Source organism: Schistocerca cancellata, chromosome 1 (genome assembly GCF_023864275.1).
Source record: "Schistocerca cancellata isolate TAMUIC-IGC-003103 chromosome 1, iqSchCanc2.1, whole genome shotgun sequence".
Taxonomy (NCBI): Eukaryota; Metazoa; Arthropoda; class Insecta; order Orthoptera; family Acrididae; genus Schistocerca; species Schistocerca cancellata.
The window spans coordinates 963,358,627-963,380,455 of NC_064626.1; the positions used below are offsets into that span (position 1 = coordinate 963,358,627).

Consider the following 21,829-nt stretch of genomic DNA (forward strand, 5'->3'; position numbering starts at 1 on the left):
AGAGGAAAACATTATTACAAAGCCACAATTAGGCACATGAATTCCTCAACTCTTTTAAATTTTACATGGAATTGTAACTGCTACAATAACCAGTAATAATATGTTGTAATAAAATCAAATGCATTTAAAATTAGAGCGAGCTGGTGGGGGGGGGGGGGGGGGGGGGGGGGATTTGAAAAGGACACACTTTAGTTTCAAGTTCAATCCTATTTATTTCCCTTCTACTGTTGCTAGCCCTTATTATCCAGTATAAAGGATCTTTCTTTTTAAAAACCCTTTGGTCAAATTTTTGACCATGTGCTTTGTGTGCTATAGTTAAAGATATCTTTTATCAAAGTTAGAGCATGGTCCTAGCTTTTACACAAGTTTGTCACTGTCTGCTTGTCGCTTCACTTGCTTCTAGTGCCTTTAAACTTTAACATGTTGAAGTATATTTGGTGCATAGTTACCACCACAATGATCATTCGTAAGTACAAGAATATGAAATTCTTCATAACATAAACAATGCTAGCTACAAAAACCACAACTGAGTGTCTTTCTTTATCATCCCACCCAGTAAGCCTCCCCTGACCCGGTGTTCTGGGCGAGTTTTCCGAATTCTACCCCTTTTCCTGGACCTCACTAACACTTTTCTTTCACCCCTCTTCCTTCCCCTTCAACCCTTCTGCCAGAAGAAGGAGCAACTGGCTCCAAAAGTTTGCAAGATACATTGTGTGTGTGTGTGTGTGTGTTCTCCTGCCACCACTTCACAAATAGATTTTTTTTTCTCAATCTAGTTACATGATATTTTCAAAAACTGATTATTTTCATAGATTCAATAGTGTTAGAATCTCATAAAAGAATAACTGCAGCAATCACCTGCATTCGATGCGGGTGCACTTTGAATGATGTATGGAAGAAATTAAATGCACTACAGAATTAAAAGTAAGTATATAGAACCATAATTAATTGTAAATATAGTTATTTTATAACATGAAAATACACAGTTCAGATACATTTGTGTTCGTTAACAGGTCACAAGAAATGTCAGTTTTATTATCTGGACTCCTGGGCATGGACAACCTTTGCTCTTTCCTCCAGAATCTCAACACCTACTCTTAAATCCACTTCATTCGTTCTTTTTCAATGAGCCACCTTCCTACTGTTGACTTCCACCTCTCAGATGGTTGCATTCCATGTCACAAAGTCTCTTCCTCACAGGCTGGTAATTCATAGATGCCGCATGTACAGTGGAAAGCTGCAGATGTCAAAATATATTGCTGTCTTATCATCAGTCTTCTGAAAGGTTTGACGTGGTTCACCATGAATTCCTCTTTGGTGCCAAACTCTTCAATTCAGAGTAGCACTTGTGAGCTATGCTCTCAATTATTTGTTGTACGTATTCCAATCTCTGTCTTCCTCTACAGTTTTTACCATCGACAGGAGGGTTGCAACATGTCGATCGCAAGTTCTTATTTGGTAGACTCTGTGAGTGCCAAGAGTTAAAACAAACAAAAAAAAAACAAAACAAAAAAAAAAATATATATATATATATATATATATATATATATATATATATATATATATATATATATATATATATATATATATATATATATATATATAAAACGTGGAATGTTTCCCTCTACTATATATATATAAAACACAGATGATGTGACTTACCAAACGAAAGCGCTGGCACGTCGATAGACACACAAACATACACACAAAATTCAAGCTTTCGCAACCAACGGTTGCCTCGTCAGGAAAGAGGGAAGGAGAGGGAAAGACTAAAGGATTTGGGTTTTAAGGGAGAGGATAAGGAGTCATTCCAATCTCGGGAGCGGAAAGACTTACCTTAGGGGGAAAAAAGGACAGGTATACACTCGCACACACACACATATCCATCCACATATACACAGACACAAGCAGACATTTGTAAAGGCAAAGAGTTTGGGAAGAGATGTCAGTCGAGGCGGAAGTACAGAGACAAAGATGTTGTTCAAAGATGGGTGAGGTATGAGCGGCGGCAAATTGAAATAAGAAATTAGCGGAGATTGAGGCCTGGCGGATAGCGAGAAGAGAGGATATGCTGAAGGGCAAGTTCCCATCTCCGGAGTTCTGACCGGTTGGTGTTAGTGGGAAGTATCCAGATAACCCGGATGGTGTAACTCTGTGCCAAGATGTGCTGGCCGTGCACCAAGGCATGTTTAGCCACAGGGTGATCCTCATTACCAACAAACACTGTCTGTCTGTGTCCATTCATGCGAATGGACAGTTTGTTGCTGGTCATTCCCACATAGAATGCATCACAGTGTAGGGAGGTCAGTTGGTAAATCACGTGGGTGCTTTCACACGTGGCTCTGCCTTTGATCGTGTACACCTTCCGGGTTACAGGACTGGAGTAGGTGGTGGTGGGAGGGTGGATGGGACAGGTTTTACACCGGGGGCGGTTACAAAGGTAGGAGCCAGAGGGTAGGGAAGGTGGTTTGGGGATTTCATAGGGATGAACTAAGAGGTTACGAAGGTTAGGTGGACGGCAGAAAGACAGTCTTGGTGGAGTGGGGAGGATTTCATGATGGATGGATCTCATTTCAGGGCAGGACTTGAGGAAGTCATATCCCTGCTGGAGAGCCACATTCAGAGTCTGATCCAGTCCCGGAAAGTATCCTGTCACCAGTGGGGCACTTTTGTGGTTCTCCTGTGGGAGGTTCTGGGTTTGAGAGGATGAGGAAGTGGCTCTGGTTATTTGCTTCTGTACCAGGTCGGGACGGTAGTTGCGGGATGCAAAAGCTGTTGTCAGGTTGTTGGTGTAATGGTTCAGGGATTCCGGACTGGAGCAGATTTGTTTTCCACGAAGACCTAGGCTGTAGGGAAAGGACCGTTTGATGTGGAATGGGTGGCAGCTGTCATAATGGAGGTACTGTTGCTTGTTGGTGGGTTTGATGTGGACGGATGTGTGAAGCTGGCCATTGGACAGGTGGAGGTCAACATCAAGGAAAGTGGCATGGGATTTGGAGTAGGACCAGGTGCATCTGATGGAACCAAATGAGTTGAGGTTGGAGAGGAAATTCTGGAGTTCTTCTTCACTGGTTTACCTTGGCATTACCTTGGCAAACTTTGTATGTGGTGTTCTCTGAAAGCTGACGCAGTCCCTCAGCCACATACTCCCGACGATCAAGTACCACGGTCGTGGAACCCTTGTCCGCCGGAAGAATGACGATGGACCGGTCAGCCTTCAGACCACGGATAGCTATCCGTGATCTGAAGGCTGACCGGTCCATCGTCATTCTTCCGGCGGACAAGGGTTCCACGACCGTGGTACTTGATCGTCGGTGACCGTGGTACTTGATTGTCGGGAGTAAGTTGACTGAGGGACTGCGTCAGCTTTCAGACAACACCACATACAAAGTTTGCCAAGGTAATCCCATTCCTGATGTCCAGGCGGAGCTTCAAGGAATCCTCAGAACCTTAGGCCCCCTACAAAACCTGACTCCATCAACCTGCTGACCCCACCGACACCCCGCACCCCTACCTTCTATCTTCTTCCTAAAATTCACAAACCCAATCATCCCGGCCGCCCCATTGTAGCTGGTTACCAAGCCCCCACAGAACGTATCTCTGCCTACGTAGATCAACACCTTCAACCCATTACATGCAGTCTCCCATCCTTCATCTAAGACACCAACCACTTTCTCGAACGCCTGGAATCCTTACCCAATCTGTTACCCCCGGAAACCATCCTTGTAACCATTGATGCCACTTCCTTATACACAAATATCCCGCACGTCCAAGGCCTCGCTGCAATGGAGCACTTCCTTTCACGCCGATCACATGCCACCCTACCTAAAACCTCTTTCCTCATTACCTTAGCCAGCTTCATCCTGACCCACAACTCCTTCACTTTTGAAGACCAGACATACCGACAATTAAAGGGAACAGCCATGGGTACCAGGATGGCCCCTTCGTACGCCAACATATTCATGGGTCGCTTAGAGGAAGCCTTCTTGGTTACCCAGGCCTGCCAACCCAAAGTTTGGTACAGATTTATTGATGACATCTTCATGATTTGGACTCACAGTGAAGAAGAACTCCAGAATTTCCTCTCCAACCTCAACTCCTTTGGTTCCATCAGATTCACCTGGTCCTACTCCAAATCCTATGCCACTTTCCTTGATGTTGACCTCCACCTGTCCAATGGCCAGCTTCACACATCTGTCCACATCAAACCCACCAACAAGCAACAGTACCTCCATTATGACAGCTGCCACCCATTCCACATCAAACGGTCCTTTCCCTACAGCCTAGGTCTTCGTGGAAAACAAATCTGCTCCAGTCCGGAATCCCTGAACCATTACACCAACAACCTGACAACAGCTTTCGCATCCCGCAACTACCGTCCCGACCTGGTACAGAAGCAAATAACCAGAGCCACTTCCTCATCCTCTCAAACCCAGAACCTCCCACAGGAGAACCACAAAAGTGCCCCACTGGTGACAGGATACTTTCCGGGACTGGATCAGACTCTGAATGTGGCTCTCCAGCAGGGATACGACTTCCTCAAATCCTGTCCTGAAATGAGATCCATCCTTCATGAAATCCTCCCCACTCCACCAAGACTGTCTTTCCACCGTCCACCTAACCTTCGTAACCTCTTAGTTCATCCCTATGAAATCCCCAAACCACCTTCCCTACCCTCTGGCTCCTACCCTTGTAACCGCCCCCGGTGTAAAACCTTTCCCATCCACCCTCCCACCACCACCTACTCCAGTCCTGTAACCCGGAAGGTGTACACGATCAAAGGCAGAGCCACGTGTGAATGCACCCACGTGATCTACCAACTGACCTGCCTACACTGTGACGCATTCTATGTGGGAATGACCAGCAACAAACTGTCCATTCGCATGAATGGACACAGGCAGACAGTGTTTGTTGGTAATGAGGATCACCCTGTGGCTAAACATGCCTTGGTGCACGGCCAGCACATCTTGGCACAGTGTTACGCCGTCCGGGTTATCTGGATACTTCCCACTAACACCAACCTATCCGAACTCCGGAGATGGGAACTAGCTCTTCAATATATCCTCTCTTCCCGTTATCCACCAGGCCTCAATCTCCGTTAATTACAAGTTGCGCCACTCATACCTCACCTGTCATTCAACAACATCTTTGCCTCTGTACTTCTGCCTCGACTTACATCTCTGCCCAAACTCTTTGCCTCTGTATATGTCTGCTTGTGTCTGTATATGTGTGGATGGATATGTGTGTGTGTGTGCGCGAGTATATACCCGTCCTTTTTTCCCCCTAAGGTAAGTCTTTCCGCTCCCGGGATTGGAATGACTCCTTACCCTCTCCCTTAAAACCCAAATCCTTTCGTCTTTCCCTCTCCTTCCCTCTTTCCTGACGAAGCAACTGTTGGTTGCGAAAACTAGAATTTTGTGTGTATGTTTGTGTGTCTATCGACGTGCTAGCGCTTTCGTTGGTAAGTCACATCATCTTTGTTTTTTATATATATATATGTTGAATAAAAAGAAAAATTGTTTTTCATAGCACTAAACATGTGTGCTTGTTCAACCCAAATGTGTTGTTTCATTTGTGAATGAGCACAAATAACTGGTAAAAACATCCATCTTGAACCTCTAAAACTGTGTTCAGCACATCTAATCACTAATCATGTTTCTTGCATTAGTTGAATCAGCCACCATTTGTTGCTAGTTTATTTTATTTACCTTTGCACATTATTGATTTAGTTACGAGCGTGAAGAAGTCAGTGAGTCTCATGCCATTACAGTGCACTACCAACTTCTATGCTGTAATAGCGCGTGTAACAAATGTTGGCAAGACACTGTAAATAGTTTGTGTGCACTGTCAGCATTAACCCATGCATACATGCTGACACTTAGCGAGATGATCACCACAATTCCACACGTCAAACTGGATATTGTCTCAAAGTTTTTGTTTGGTCATCAGGAAGATTTTGTGACAAAGATCTTCAAACATGATCTAGTTAAAAAAAAATAGTAGCTCTGGTGGATATAAAATCAAACTAATTACTTTTCTCACACACCTGGTGTATTGCTGTTTTCTTTTCTTTCCCTGAACTTTTTTCTATTTCCTTCTTTCTCCAATCAACTAAAGTATTTCTTTTGTTACCCAAGATTTTTTCACATTTAGCTTCCCACTACGTATGTTTTTCTTTCCTAAATATGTGATTGCTCTTTTTAGATCTGCCCACTCCTCTTTAACTGAAATGCCTATTGTGTTATTCCACATCACAATATTCACGTCTTCAGTGAACTTCAAATGTGTCCCATCCTTCCTCAGTACTTAAGAATTCCACTTCCTTCCACAATGATCCTTTGGTATGATTATCTTAAACCTCAGTCTACACTTTGATGTTAATAAATTGTGATCTGAGTCTGTATCTCCTCTGGGATGTGCCTTACAATAGCATATCTCATTTGGAAGCTCAGTCCGACCATGATGTAACCTAACTGGAGTCTTCCCAAACCTCCTGGCTTTTTCCAAGTATGGCTCCTCAGTTGCGAATCTTGAACAGAGTATTTGCTATTACTAGCTGAAACTTACTGCAGAACTCAAACAGTCTCTTTCTCTCATTCTTACCACCAAGACAATATTCTACCACAACCCTTTCTTCTACTCCTTCCCCTACAACTGAATTCCAATAGCCCATTATTATCTGATTTTCATCTCCCTTTACATACATTCAGTATCCTTATATCCCCCCCACCCCCCCACCCCAAATTGCTTACAACATCGGCACATATACCTGAACTATTGTTGCCAGTGTTAGTTTGCTGTCAATTCCAATGAGAACAACCCCATCATTGAATTGTTCACAGCAACTGTTCCTACCTTACCATTCCTAATGAAACCACCTCACATACCATTTTTTGCTGCTGCTGATCTTACCCTATATTTGTTGGACAAGAAATTGTTATCTTCTTTCCATTTCACTTCACTGACTGCCAGTATGTCTAAACTGAACCTTTGCATTTCCCTTTTTTGGTTTTCTAGGTTCCCTACCACCTTTAATTTCTTGTAACGACCTTACCAGAGCCCAGAGCCTTTACTAACAGACAATATCCTATCCAGCTCATCCACACACAAACCTCTCATGCCATGTGCTCCTCTGACACCAGCAGTCCTCTGATCACCATGGCCTTGCAATGCTCAATCACATCCTTCACCAGATATTCAACTATCTCTTGTCAGGTCCTAAGATGACAGAGATCCCACCCAAAATCCAACCAGTGTCACCCAAAGCAGTGTTCTGCTGCCCACCAAACCTACAGAATACCTCTGGCCATTCATATTCCAATCCTGCACCCAATGGGACATTCTCTTATTTTACACAGTGTTTCAGCCAGGAATTTCTATCTTTTACAGTGTGATACGGGCCTTAGCCCCATTTTTATTCCTTCCTTCAAGCCTCACTTTTATTCCTACCTTCAACTGTATTTCATCCATGTCCCTCCTTGTATAACTAGAGCTACACGAATTTCACATATACTATAAACGTAAAATATTTTAAAAAGGGAAAAAATGGTTACTCCAACACTACTTGGGTATAGCACGTTATGTTTTAGGTCGATTTCGAAGTGTGATAAAATGTGAAATCAGTACATTTCAGTAAAAATTTTTTAAAATTAGTATACTTCAGTGAAATGTATTATTTAAGTGTTAAAATACCTGAATATACAGACACCAGACTTGTACTGTTTACAATATATCAGTGGTTATATGTGAAATCAGCAGATGAAGATAACAAAACAGTGAAAATTACGATTGTAAACAAATACTTATTGTGTAGCTATACAGGGTGAACGTTAATAAAGCTGACAAACTGCAGGGACAGATTCCTGACTGAAAATCGAGGAAAAAAGGTCTATGAACATGTGCCCAGAAATGCACCGTCACCACTGCAGGTGACATTGATGAAAGGAAGTTCCTCTGACCACATGCTGTATGTTCCTCGTGTGTTACAGGCTGTGTGATTGACCCAGTGTACTGTATGTTGCAGAATGATCCAGTATTCATGTTGAGAACAAGCCGAGATGGTATCTGTGTATGGCCAAGCAGATGGAAACAGTCAAGAGGCAGGACCAGGTACTTGAAATCTCATGTAGGCACCACCTGCCATCTCCCTGCATGTTTGTCTGTCTGAAAAGACCCACGATTAAATGCACACTCAAATAGGGCTTGAAATGGTGCATGATGTGGTTGGTGCCTATGACGGTACTGTTTTTGGTATAGGTGTGCTGCCTCTTTCTATCTGCTTGGCTGTATACAAACACCATCTCAACATTTCCTGACATGAATACTGGGTCATTCTGCTGCTTACAGTAAACTGCATTAATCTCACAGCCTGCAACACAAGGAACACATCGCACATGGTCAGAGGAACTGTTATCCAAAACCGCCATCTACGATGGCAAAGATCATTGCTGGACACTTGTTCATAGGACTCTTTTTCCCTCCAATTCCAGTCAGAAATCCATCCCTGCAGTTTGCCGGTTTTATTAATGTTCACACTGTATATGTGCTAAATACAACATTCTGCTAACCTGTCCAACACAGATATTTACGCTCTACCAAGCTACAATCGAGCAGATAAAACAAGGTAAGTCTCCATGATATTTTACGACACTGAAAAGTGCACATTAAACCAAGGATATTTGATTTTTACCTGGATAGAATACTGAAAAATTAACTGAGGCAAGAAACAAGCATCAAATTCAAGATCCACATAAGAAAATCACCATCTGCACCTTACTCACTTTACTAGATGACTTCAGTACATTTTCTTGTTACGTTGTGGGTTAAAGTATAACAGTGTAGAATTTTTGAACTCAATGCTTAGCAATATTTTGCTTCACTTTTATTCCCTCCATTCCCTATCCAGACACAAACATGGCATCCTTGTACTAAACACAGAAAGTTTGTCAGGAAAGCGACAAACATACTACGGGGGAACTATAGCTTGGTCCGGGGCCTCCACAGTTGTGATCAGTAGCAGTTGGCAACAGTTAGGAGATTTCGTGCCCTAATGATTTGCAGATGTTTGTTGCCAAGAGTGTGTCATATTGTTAGCCATTGTTAGGAACAGAAAAATTTGCATTTTGCAATAGATGCAAATTCTGTCTCATAATGCAAAAACGTGAAATTACATAACAGAGACTGTTTCATATTGAATTGTACCCAGCTGAACTATTTATCAGAGATAGTTTGAGATAGCTTTACTTTCCGCATACAATATCGCAAATGTAAGATGTAAGCAGTTATTGACATTGCACGTCATCTGGCAAAGCCCAAATTTGGAAAGACAATGTGCGCAAGAACCTACTTGCAAAATAGAGTGTACAAACTCAATGCTGTATCAATGCACTTAACGATCTGGAACCATGCTATGTGGGTGGCTGAATGGTCTGTTTAAGATAAACATTGCGTAACGCAATGTGGTACTCAGCCATGGGACCTATCATTTTATAAGAAAGAAACACATTTTTTTTAGCTAAAGCTCAAAACATAGTGTAACACTGACAGTTTTCACATGGCAAGTTAGGTGGCAGGATTTTTGAACAGTAGTTGCATCCAAAATAACACTAGAAGTTGGGCCTGAACTGTGTCGTTAACAGTCTCTGCTAACTTCAACAAGCAATTGCTGGTAGCCATCCCAGAATGCTTTGTGCTCCACACTGCTCTTTTCTTCTTTTGAAATAAATTAAACAACTCATCCTGGTCCATCACAGATTCTGATTACGACCTTTACAACACCAGAAGAGATTGGCGATCCCTGTGACAATGTGTCAGTTTTGCTAAAGGCTGCTGTCCAGCGAAATAGAGGCAGAGTTTGTTTTCTTGCACCACTCCTTCCCCCATGGCGGTCAAAATTCTAGTCTGTTTACGCTCATGACTATCTGCGACTATAGCCATAGCACTCTGTGCTATAGTGATTGGAAAACAAAATCTCTAAGTTTTTTGACGGCATCGAAATTCTTCCCTTAATGTTAAAATCGAGTTGCCATTCGTTCAGGGTTGCAGGGCTATGAATTCCCACAAAAGGTTGAAATTTCTAGTCTGCAGAATTTTTATGCTTCAAACTGGGCACGAAAATACAAATAATGTCCAGAAGCACCACATATCAGAGACGCAGTCACTTAACTGGCAGGGATGAAGAAAACAATGGCCATTTCGGAAGAAAAAGGTGTTTAAGTCTCTGCAAGAGCTAACATTCAATGAAAAAGTTTGCAGTCATCACTTTTTCTAACAGTCAATTTCAAAGGACTAATATGAATTTCGACAAAAACAGACGCTAATTTTGCAAAAAATAGTTGTGAATTTTGCCAAAAATAGATGATATGTTTTCCGGTCCCTAGCCATTGTTGACAGCATTGTTGTCTGTTTTTGTCGCTGAGCTGTGCTGTTGCCACTTGTGTTTTGCTATGCTATTTTCATTGCGATTTTTTTGAAAATGAGTGATGACGCAGTTGTTGGCCCACTGTGGGTTTACTTTCTACTCCAGTTCAGGAAAGGTAGCCAGTTATAAGAAGCTCATGGAAGCTCAAGACACAGGTTTTTGTTAACTGCACTGTGTAGCTGGAGGTGGAGCTCGTTATCCCACACACCCCACCTCTCCCTGCAGCAAATCCTATCCACTCTCCCCATTCCCCGCACACTCTGCTAGTGGGCTGCCAAGTTATAGTTAGTGATTTTGGAATGGTTCTGTTTTTTCAGCAGATAGGCAAGGTATAACTGGAATTGCACACTTTAATTAATCTTTATGGTGTAGCATTTTGTTAATTTGTGAATGTTGTTAAGTGCCTGCAGTGTGTTAAAAATTGGTAGATTCAGTTTACAGGGGTGATGCAATGCCTATCCAAAAGAAGATTACTTTTATGTTCACTACAAAAATTCTTCTGTGTGTCGCTTTTGTAATGTGAAACTCCACTGGGAGAAGAGAGACAATTTAGGAGAACACATTAAAAGCACTAGTCACAAGGAAAGAAAAGCGTCTGCAGTGGCTGCAGGAACTTCATTTAAAAGGCAGGCTGCTCTTAAAGAGATGCTATTTTAAAAAAAAAAAAAAAAAAAAAAAAAAAAAAAAAAAAAAAAAAAAAAAAAAAAAAAAAAACAACAACAACAACTGAGAATGGATCTATGAACCACAATATACACTCCTGGAAATGGAAAAAAGAACACATTGACACCGGTGTGTCAGACCCACCATACTTGATCCGGACACTGCGAGAGGGCTGTACAAGCAATGATCACACGCACGGCACAGCGGACACACCAGGAACCGCGGTGTTGGCCGTCGAATGGCGCTAGCTGCACAGCATTTGTGCACCGCCGCCGTCAGTGTTAGCCAGTTTGCCGTGGCATACGGAGCTCCATTGCAGTCTTTAACACTGGTAGCATGCCGCGACAGCGTGGACGTGAACCGTATGTGCAGTTGACGGACTTTGAGCGAGGGCATATAGGTGGGCATGCGGGAGGCCGGGTGGACGTACCGCCGAATTGCTCAACACGTGGGGCGTGAGGTCTCCACAGTACATCGATGTTGTCGCCAGTGGTCGGCGGAAGGTGCACGTGCCCGTCGACCTGGGACCGGACCGCAGCGATGCACGGATGCACGCCAAGACCGTAGGATCCTACGCAGTGCCGTAGGGGACCGCACCGCCACTTCCCAGCAAATTAGGGACACTGTTGCTCCTGGGGTATCGGCGAGGACCATTCGCAACCGTATCCATGAAGCTGGGCTACGGTCCCGCACACCGTTAGGCCGTCTTCTGCTCATGCCCCAACATCGTGCAGCCCGCCTCCAGTGGTGTCGCGACAGGCGTGAATGGAGGGACGAATGGAGACGTGTCATCTTCAGCGATGAGAGTCGCTTCTGCCTTGGTGCCAATGATGGTCGTATGCGTGTTTGGCGCCGTGCAGCTGAGCGCCACAATCAGGACTGCATACGACCGAGGCACACAGGGCCAACACCCGGCATCATGGTGTGGGGAGCGATCTCCTACACTGGCCGTACACCACTGGTGATCGTCGAGGGGACACTGAATAGTGCACGGTACATCCAAACCGTCATCGAACCCATCGTTCTACCATTCCTAGATCGGCAAGGGAACTTGCTGTTCCAACAGGACAATGCACGTCCGCATGTATCCCGTGCCACCCAACGTGCTCTAGAAGGTGTAAGTCAACTACCCTGGCCAGCAAGATCTCCGGATCTGTCCCCCATTGAGCATGTTTGGGACTGGATGAAGCGTCGTCTCACGCGGTCTGCACGTCCAGCACGAACGCTGGTCCAACTGAGGCGCCAGGTGGAAATGGCATGGCAAGCCGTTCCACAGGACTACATCCAGCATCTCTACGATCGTCTCCATGGGAGAATAGCAGCCTGCATTGCTGCGAAAGGTGGATATACACTGTACTAGTGCCGACATTGTGCATGCTCTGTTGCCTGTGTCTATGTGCCTGTGGTTCTGTCAGTGTGATCATGTGATGTATCTGACCCCAGGAATGTGTCAATAAAGTTTCCCCTTCCTGGGACAATGAATTCACGGTGTTCTTATTTCAATTTCCAGTAGTGTAGTTAAAATGTGTTTAAAGGCTATCAGTCCATTCACTAACTAGATGATGATGTAGTTAGATCGTTTTTGAATAAATATATACCCAGTGCTGGTTGTACACCCAGTTCAGATAGACTTTGCCGAGAATATGTCAGACAGTACAGTGATGAAATGAAAGAAGAAATCAAAGCTGCTGTGGAAAACGTTCCCATTGAGATTATTGCTGACAAAACTTGCCACAAAAATGGAACGTGCTTATTTGCAGTTTTATTTCAGGCAGTGACTACAACATCAGAACAAGAACTGTATCTGGTTTCCTGTAACTTTTATATGTTGCTGACAGAAGAACTTGAGCCCAGGCTGCTATGAGACCCTAAAAGACTACAGCATTAAATATGAAGATGTGGGTTTATTATCAGTTGCTGCTTGTTTTGATGTTAAAATATTGAGTGGAGACCATTTAATACATTTCAAATATTGGGTTCACAAAATGAACTTAGTTGATGGTATCTTCTCATGAAAGAACTAAAAGAGCTAAACTTTATTGTCAGTAATGTGCAAATGGTGTTTCTCCACTCTCACAAAATGAAAAGTGCATACTTTCAGTTCCTTCAAGAGAAATTTCCTCACCTGCCAAAAAAACCTTTTTCCCAATCCAATGATCACGTGGAATTCTCGGTTTAATGCAGTACCATACTTGGTCACACATTTACCAGCGATCATAAGAGTTTTTCAGATTGTTGAAAAACAAAAATGCTGTCACTGAGCTCGTTCTTGATTATATAAAAAATGATGCTGCATCAGATTTAGTCTTCTTGCAATGCAAATTTGTGACTGACAAGTGTTAGCATTATCAGTTTAATTACAACACTAGAAAGCACAACTTACCCATCTGCACAATCGTTATGGGAGGAACTTGAGAGTATCAAATTATTACTGAAAAGAAACTGTGAATGTTTAACAGGCACTATTAATTGTTTGAGACACTTCAAAACATAACACAGAAAGCATCTACAAACAACGGTCACATATCTGCTGCTAATATTTTTTTCACAAAAACATTGGCGAGCTCTTCAACCCCATAGTCTGTGATGCAAAGCTATATTCAAATGAATTTGCAGCTATTAATACACCACAAAAAAAGTTCCACAATTTGAAAGCATTCTATCTGACAGGTTTTTAAGCATATTTGTCATTCCACCAGCACCTAGTTAACTGTTTGAGATAAAGCCTGATAAAGTGCAGCTTCTACTTGGTGAAAAGCTTAAATACAATGAATTTTGAAGAGCCGCTTTATCTGCAGTTTGGGCACCTACCAATAGTGTGGATGTGGAGCTATACTTCTCAACACACAATTTAGTTGTAACAGGAGGTCAACAGAGCTAGACACTATTAAAAAACTTTAGTGATTGCATTCAATATATAAACATTTGCAATAGACCTATAATATGTGTTAATTTGAACAAGAATCAGTAATATGGTGTTGTGTTACGGAAATAATCAATTTCCTCTATTTTCTAATAAAAAAGAAAACTGAGTAGAGAAAAAGAAAAAAATCAAAGCTGAAGGTAAGAATTTTGTTTGTATATATTGTTTAGGATCATTTAAATGCATGAACACATCAAAAAGTATAAATGCTACATAAATGCAAAAATCAAATTTCAAAATGCTAAATTTTCAAAGTTTATTTGCTTATTTCATGTGGCTTTAATAATAACCAATATATTATTTGTTGAAACTATACTAAATTTTAAAACAAGGGTAGTGAGGCACCTGATACTGTATCACACTCTTCGCACATTGGCTCTTACATGATATAGTTTTATTTTTGTTGATTTTTTTGTGTAATGGCCACATCATTCTAGGTCCACACATTGTTGAGTTTGTTACAAAGATGCAGAGTGCACTTAATGGCTACTAAAAATATTAACATTCCACATGGAGAAATTTTATGATGGTGGGTGACTGAACGTAATTCCAAGTTAAGACAGATTAAATGAAGAATATTTATAGTGTTTCAGCATGTGCATGTGATTAGAAAGCTGTACATGACTGCTATTTGTGTTAATAAGGTGAAGTAAAGTTATTTTAACTGGTTTTTCCATTGTTGATTGGCAGAACAACTTTCATTTATATATATAAAGCCAAAGGTGTGAATGTTCTACAGTATTAATTTATTTTGTTAACTAGTTTTTGCTTTCCAAAACCAACATATAACTATGTTGATAGACTTTAAGCTGAATATCCATTAATGTAATAAACTAATACTGTAGAACATCCAAAATTTTGTGCTTTTCATATATCAGAGTGAAGAAAAGTTTAACGGAAGCCACAAAAGCAAAACCAATTTGTGTGCTATAATAATACACACCAGTGGCCCTAGACTATTAGCAAGGAAGGAAGGAAGGAATGAATGAATGAATGAAGATGAGCGACCAAAATCTGCTTCTGTTCTTACAATGGTGACTTTCTAATATTACTCTACCTGGAAAAATTACTAACTGTCTATTCTAAAAGCATGATTTGTCTTACAGGTCTTGTTTTTGGTGGTGGAACTGGTACCACATCAATGAACAAATTGTCAGTAGGGTGAAGTAATGCTGAGTCTTTGAGAGCTGGAATTACTGCTGTGATGAAATCTTGTCCTTCAACCCAGATGTCTCGTAGATGTGTCCTGCAAAGTAGACCATAATAATAATAATTTTTAAAAAATATGATGATAGTACACACCAACCATTGCCAATTAATCACAAACATTTCATAAATTATGGGTGACCACCAAACTTTTTGTTTGATTAATGCTCCTATGTTTATTTCTCTGTAGGCTATGTAAAATGCAAATGCTAGTGTACTATATAAGAAAACATACTGGACAGCAACTTACAGCCAATAGATTTAGTGATAAGAACTCACTGATTGGTGGAAGTATTAAGTCATAGAAAGCTACATAAACAAGGCTGTCTTTGTTATGTCCCTTTCAATGACTAAATGCTTGATGAGTTCAGTTATTTACATTCTACCAGGACTCTCCATTACCTGATGTAGTGATAAGATTTATGAAATCTGCTTCATAATTTCCTATTAAGGAAAAACAGCAAATAATACGTCACAAAGAAGGATGGCAACAACACTGTAAGTAAAACAAGTAGTGTGTGGTTGTACACTTGTACCACCCACAAGCTGTTGCCAGTATCTGATAAGCAGGAAACAGAGAGAATCACTAATGACCATGTTGGCAAGTGCTTAACAACCACAAAGAAACAACCATTAGGAAACAAAATACTGAGAAAGCTACAGTCAAATTTTCAATAGAACTTTGAACATTAACCCAATCTACTTCTAAGAGTTAACTATTTGTTATTTATAGTTGAGTTGGTGCAATATGTGTTTAACATTTGTCAGTAAACTGAGTGATTAAATTCAAAGAAACTGAGAAGAATATGAAAGCTTTCTTGTTGCACCTGCACATGGAAATACTTTCATTCATAATCCACATCAAATGAGCTGTAGAACAGAGTAAAACACAGCATGGAATGTGATCAGTGTGTAAACTATGTGATGCATAACTCCAAAATTCATCAGAAAGCTTTTACTGCAATACTGCCTGCATTCAAACACTAAACCAAGAAAAATGTTTGTAAGCATTACTTTTCATTCATTAAATTTATTTATTCTGATTATAACTTTGAGAAGTAGCCCTGCAATAGAAATAAATTTCACCTGTAGAATTACAGGATTTAACCTGCGACCTTCAGATTTAACCTGTGACTTTCAACTAGGCAACCGCAGAATGAACGCATTAGGTGTGCAGTCATGCAACCTTTTGCTGATCAGCAACAAAATCACCCTCAAACACCCCACTGAAGAAATAACATTGCCAATTCCGTGACACTTGTAGGCCAATGACGATCATGCCGTCACCTGTGACATCTGTGGTCTGATGTAAAAACTATTTTTGCAGTTACCTGTTCCACTGTAAGAAGCAGCAATCTGTATTTTATTTTTATTTTTTTATGTGATCCGAGGTGGTATCTATTGCATTGGAAGCTTATTGATGTTGTACTTAGGAAACAGCACTTGTGACAGGTGTATTCCTGGATGGACGTAGACAGGGAAGTACATGTGCCAATAATTCTTGTGTCTTTGAGAATATAGCTGTGGATGATAATTTTGTCATAGATATTGCAAAGAATGCACAAGAAGTTATTGATGGTATTAATTATTTTGGCACATGCAGTTAAACAGACAATGTAGCCACATTTAGTCATTAGTAGTGCATCAGATTCATTGTTAATTTGCTGTGTACCTAATTACTTACTCAAAAGGGTAAAGTGGTTACGAAGTTGACTTTGGGTAAAGCTTTGTGGAACGATGTTCCTTCTGGTGAAAACACTTGTCGGGGATGTGCTGCTTCAAGGTTAGTCTCTTACGAAGGACTAACTAGTTAAACTGTGTGCAAATTCAATAAGGCGCAATTCACGCGATGGAGTGCCAAAAGGTACAGGAAAGCATAGCATCTGCACGGAAAGGATTCAACCTGTGGTTGATACCGAAGCAGGTAAAGTATGTGGCAGTACCTCAGTACCATATGTGGGCTATGTATCACTACAGTTATAGGGATAAATTTCCTGGGAAAACACAAGGTAAACGTTCGTTGCGAAAACGAGGTACTGAGGATGTACCAAAACAGTGCATAACAAAGACACCAGATAGGTTAGGTTAGTGGTGTTTAACGTCCCATCGACAACGAGGTCATTAGAGACGGAGCGCAAGCTCGGGTTAGGGAAGGATGGGGAAGGAAATTGGCCGTGCCCTATCAAAGGAACTATCCCGGCATTTGCCTGAAACGATTTAGGGAAATCACGGAAAACCTAAATCAGGATGGCTGGAGATGGGATTGAAGCATCGTCCTCCCGAATGCGAGTCCAGTGTGTAACCACTGCGCCACCTCGCTCGGTAAAGACACCAGATAAACAAGAACAAATGTCAATAATGAGAGATTGAGTAGGCTATTTTGCTGTTACATAATTATTTGTTAAGGGAATTAGTTAGAGGGAAAGAGCTTTGCATTTATTTTTTCCCCCAACATAGTCGTGGTAATAAGTGTTTCAAAATCTAGTAACATCATGGTCTGGACTGCTCTGAACCCTAAGTCCATCTAAGGCACAGAACCACTCTCCTAACTGAATTCCCTGTACAGCAGATACAATTAGAATGGGCCAAACATTAGTAAATAGAGATTAATTTGGTACACAGCGAAGTAACAATGTATTTACTGATTTGAGGCATGCTGGCATGATAGGTATGCAACCATATAGTACTGAGGAAAATTTGATACATTTTGTCCGTCTCAGTTGCATGAACACACAATTTACTGTTGCAGTGGTTACTGTTTTCAGGCTGACATCCCCATTCTCAAACTCCACACCTTTTTATCAACCATAAATATAGTAGGTGTCACAAATGATGGCGGTCAAGTTTAGGCTAGTTCTGCGCACCTACTGTCATACATTCTCCAACAACCAATAAGCGTTCAGTAGTGTTCTGAGTGCTCTGCTCTGAATGCCTGTGTGCATTAAACATGATTGCAGATAATTGTTTAGCGAATTTTTGTTCCATTTGTTGTGGGTTGTCATCACTGATGGGGATTGTAAGTGATACATTCCTCATACACAAGGGAGAGACATAATTTGCAGGATATACGTTTTCTTCAAGCAGAAAGCACGCACATACGTGTACTGCAACTGTCACTTAGAATCGTCAGCAATGCAGTCCTCGTTCGAACATGTGTGAACCATAGTCATTCATGGATCGGACTATGGTAATACAACATGATGTCAAAAGGCACAAATAGCTTTGTACATAGAAGTCAAACTGTGAGCATCAAGTACTCTCATTTGTAAGATAGCCTACGTGTCTATTGTCACATCTGAACACACAATGTCGTCGTGTTGTTCAGGTGTAACAGTAAATGGTTGGCAAGTTTAATAATTAAAGGGACAAAACTATGAAATTATCAGTCCCTCCTACCTGAAACATGCAAGTTAACAAAACCACATACCGAAGGAGGGCCTAGTGTACAGAATCCAAGGAAATAAAACTACAATGTCTACCGAGGGTCAAAAAAACCTAGACAAAGGAACAAGGAAGGAAAAAAATGGGTAGAAAGGAAGAACAGTGGGTGACGTACCCCATCCACAGTGCAGACAGAGGTCCATAAAGCACAAAGTGTGATGGGGGATACACCCCCCTCCCCCCAACCACGGCTTACCCAACAATATCCAGAAGGGACTAGCAAGAAAGACAGGGTGGGAGAGGTGTAGGGGGAGGAGGAGGAGGAGGAGGAGGAGGAGGAGGAGGAGGAGGAGAAGAAGGAGGAGGAGAAGAAATCAAGCAGAACACAAGAGAAGGGGGAAGAAGAGCAAGAGCTGTCAGGGTGAGAGCTGGGGCAAACCATGAAGTCCTCACAGCCATTGCCTGTTAGGGGCAGAGGAGGCGACAGAGCATCCTGGCAACCACTCAATGGGACGACAAAGGCTGAGGCAGTCTCCCTCTGACTGAGAGGTAAAAACCCCTTCACAAATAAAGTGCAAAACCATGTCAGCCACTGAGGCATCAGTTGGTTACATCACGGGTAGCAAGTCAGAAAGACTGAGTCCGCCAAAAGGGGGCTAGGTTAGGACAATTCAGCAAAATGTGGACTAACGTGAAACAGGCACCATGACAGTGAGGCTTATTCCCGCAATGGAGGAGACGACCATGAGTCAGCCAAGTATGGCCAATGCAGAGCAGGCAAAGGACGATGCAGTCCTTGCGAGAGGCATGCATCAAGAACATCCATGAATTCATGGCCTCATTTATAGCCCGTAGTTTGTTCGGCAAAGTCAGAGTATGCTATTCCATATTCCAAATCCTTAGAACCTGATGGTGTAATACCAATCAAAGATCCAATTCCAGAATACCAATTTCAAGAGCTGGCTTGCCAGTAGCCAATTTGGCCAGCCTGGCAATGGGTTCATTCCCTGGGATCCCAACGCGACCCAGGGTCCAGACAATGACCACAGAATGTTGGCACTGTTGAAGAGCAAAAAAGGAATCCTGGATAGTCAGGATCAAGGGATGCCAAGGTCTAAAAGTCGTCTTGAGCTTGTTAACTGCTCAAGGAGTCACTGCAGATGAGGAAGGAGTCACTGTTGCAGGAACAGATATGCTAAAGGGCACAAGAGATGGTTACAAATTCTGCAGTGTAAACACTGCAACCATCTGGCAAGGAGCAGAGTCCAATATATCCTGAATGAATGTCAGCGAAGCCATTGAGACCAGCAACCACTGAGCCATCAGAATAGACTACTTCTGAACCCCAAAACGCACCGAGAATGGAGAAGAACTGGCAGCAGAGGGCCTCAGGATGAGCTGAGTCTTTTGGACCATGTGGTAAGTCAAGAGAAAGCAGTGGACAAGGGATGCACCACAGATGTGTATGTGACCAGGTGCAGAGAAGAGGTAAAAGAAGGAAATGCTGAGTTCAGAAAACAGGGAGCAGATGCAGTCTGAAAGACACTAGTTGCCAGTTGTACCTGACAAAAGTGTATCAGGTCAGGTCTAGCACCTGTAACATCGAAGGTGATGCCGTGCAACTCCCATAATCTAGGTGAGACTGGACCAATGCTGTGCAGAGCCATACCAGAGTAGAGTGGTCCACACCCCAGCAGGTGTTGCTAAAGTATTGAAGAGCATAGAGGTGTGACCAACATGTCCGCTTTAGTTGGCAAAGCGACATGAAAGAAAATTCTGGTTAAAAACTGAGAGTGGGTCACGGGGGCCCCACTAATGTGGTATCATAAGCTTTATGCAGATCAAAGAAGACTGCAACAAGATGTTGACACTAGGACAAAGCCGTTCAGATGGCAGACTCCAGTTGGACTAAATTATGTGCAACAGAGCAGCCCTGCTGAAAACTACCTTGGGTTGAAGCCAAAATATCCTAAGATTCAAGGATCCAAGACAGCCTTCAAACTCACCATACGTTCAACAAACTTGGAGAGGACATTGGTTAACTGATTAGATGATAGCGGTCCATCTGACGAGACGTTTATCTTATTTCAAAATCGGAATAATGACACTTTTTCACCACTGGGGATGAATTCCCACTCACTCCAGAGATGGTTACAAAGGCACCTATATGATGTTGGCTAGCCACTGTAAGCTTTGAAGCATTTGGTCGTGCACCCGATCTGGTCCAAGGGCCATGCTGGGGCAGAGAGCAGGATGCTGGCAAATTCCTACACATTATAAAGCTCCAAGTGGCAGGGAACGAAAGATAAATGGAGTCATTCCTAAGATAAACACGGGCAGATAGTACCACCGCATAAAGGGTTATTGGTGTTAAAATCCCCAAGGGGAAGGAAGGGGAAGAGAGCTGTCAAAGGAGAACAAGAAGAGCAGGAAGCATAAGAGGTCAGTCTGGAAAGGGGAGATAAAGACTTCATATAATTTCTGTAAAGTCTAAATGGATTTGAACAACCATTGTTTCCAGAGCAATATGAAGAGGAACCCACGAACTAACAATGTATGTATCGATCAACATACAGACACCACCAAAGGCTCGCAAAGGGTCAACCTGGTTCTGGCAGGAGGCTTGGAAACCACGAAGAGTTGGCGAATGAGTATCCACAAAACAAGATTCCTGCAATGTAACAGAAGCTACAGAGTAAAGAGAAAGAAGAGATTGCAATTCCAGAAGGTGACAGTAGCAATCACCACAGTTCCATTGGATGAGAATAGTACAAGACGCCAGATGAATGTCAAATTATCAATGTGATTTTCTTCAGGACCTCTCTGGACAAAATGAACGCCGCATGCTTCCAAATTCATCCAGAGTTCCTCGTCAGATTGAAGGATGAGATCCCTGTGGAAAATAATGCCCTGGGTCATATTTCAGGGCTGGTGAGGAGTAATACTCACCAGTATGTCTCCTAAGCACTTGTAAATACAAAGGGAAGCTGACTGACTAGAAGAAGAGGTTTTAATCAGTAGAGAAACAGTCTGCATCTTACTAAGTAATTCAACTTCATCAATCTTATCTTCAACATGTTCGCAAAAAAAGGAGGGGCAGGAGGAGAAGGCAAAAGGGGGAGGAGGGAGGGGGGGGGGGGGGAGAGAGAGAGAGAGAGAGAGAGGGGGGGGGGGTAGGTAGGTTTGGTAGTGGCAGAAGTCTCTCCTTGTGTTCTGGAACAAGCAAACAACAGGCA

General features: G+C 42.2%; 1 protein-coding gene across 1 annotated transcript in view; it reads right to left on the reverse strand.

The window, feature by feature from the left end:
• LOC126088396 (DNA-directed RNA polymerase I subunit RPA1) overlaps nucleotides 1-21,829 on the reverse strand; it is a 326,390-nt gene that overhangs the window by 221,993 nt on the left and 82,568 nt on the right. The window contains exon 7 of the mRNA XM_049906539.1: nucleotides 15,111-15,252. Within this exon, the coding sequence (XP_049762496.1) occupies nucleotides 15,111-15,252 (142 nt within the window). The remainder of the gene's footprint in view (nucleotides 1-15,110; nucleotides 15,253-21,829) is intronic.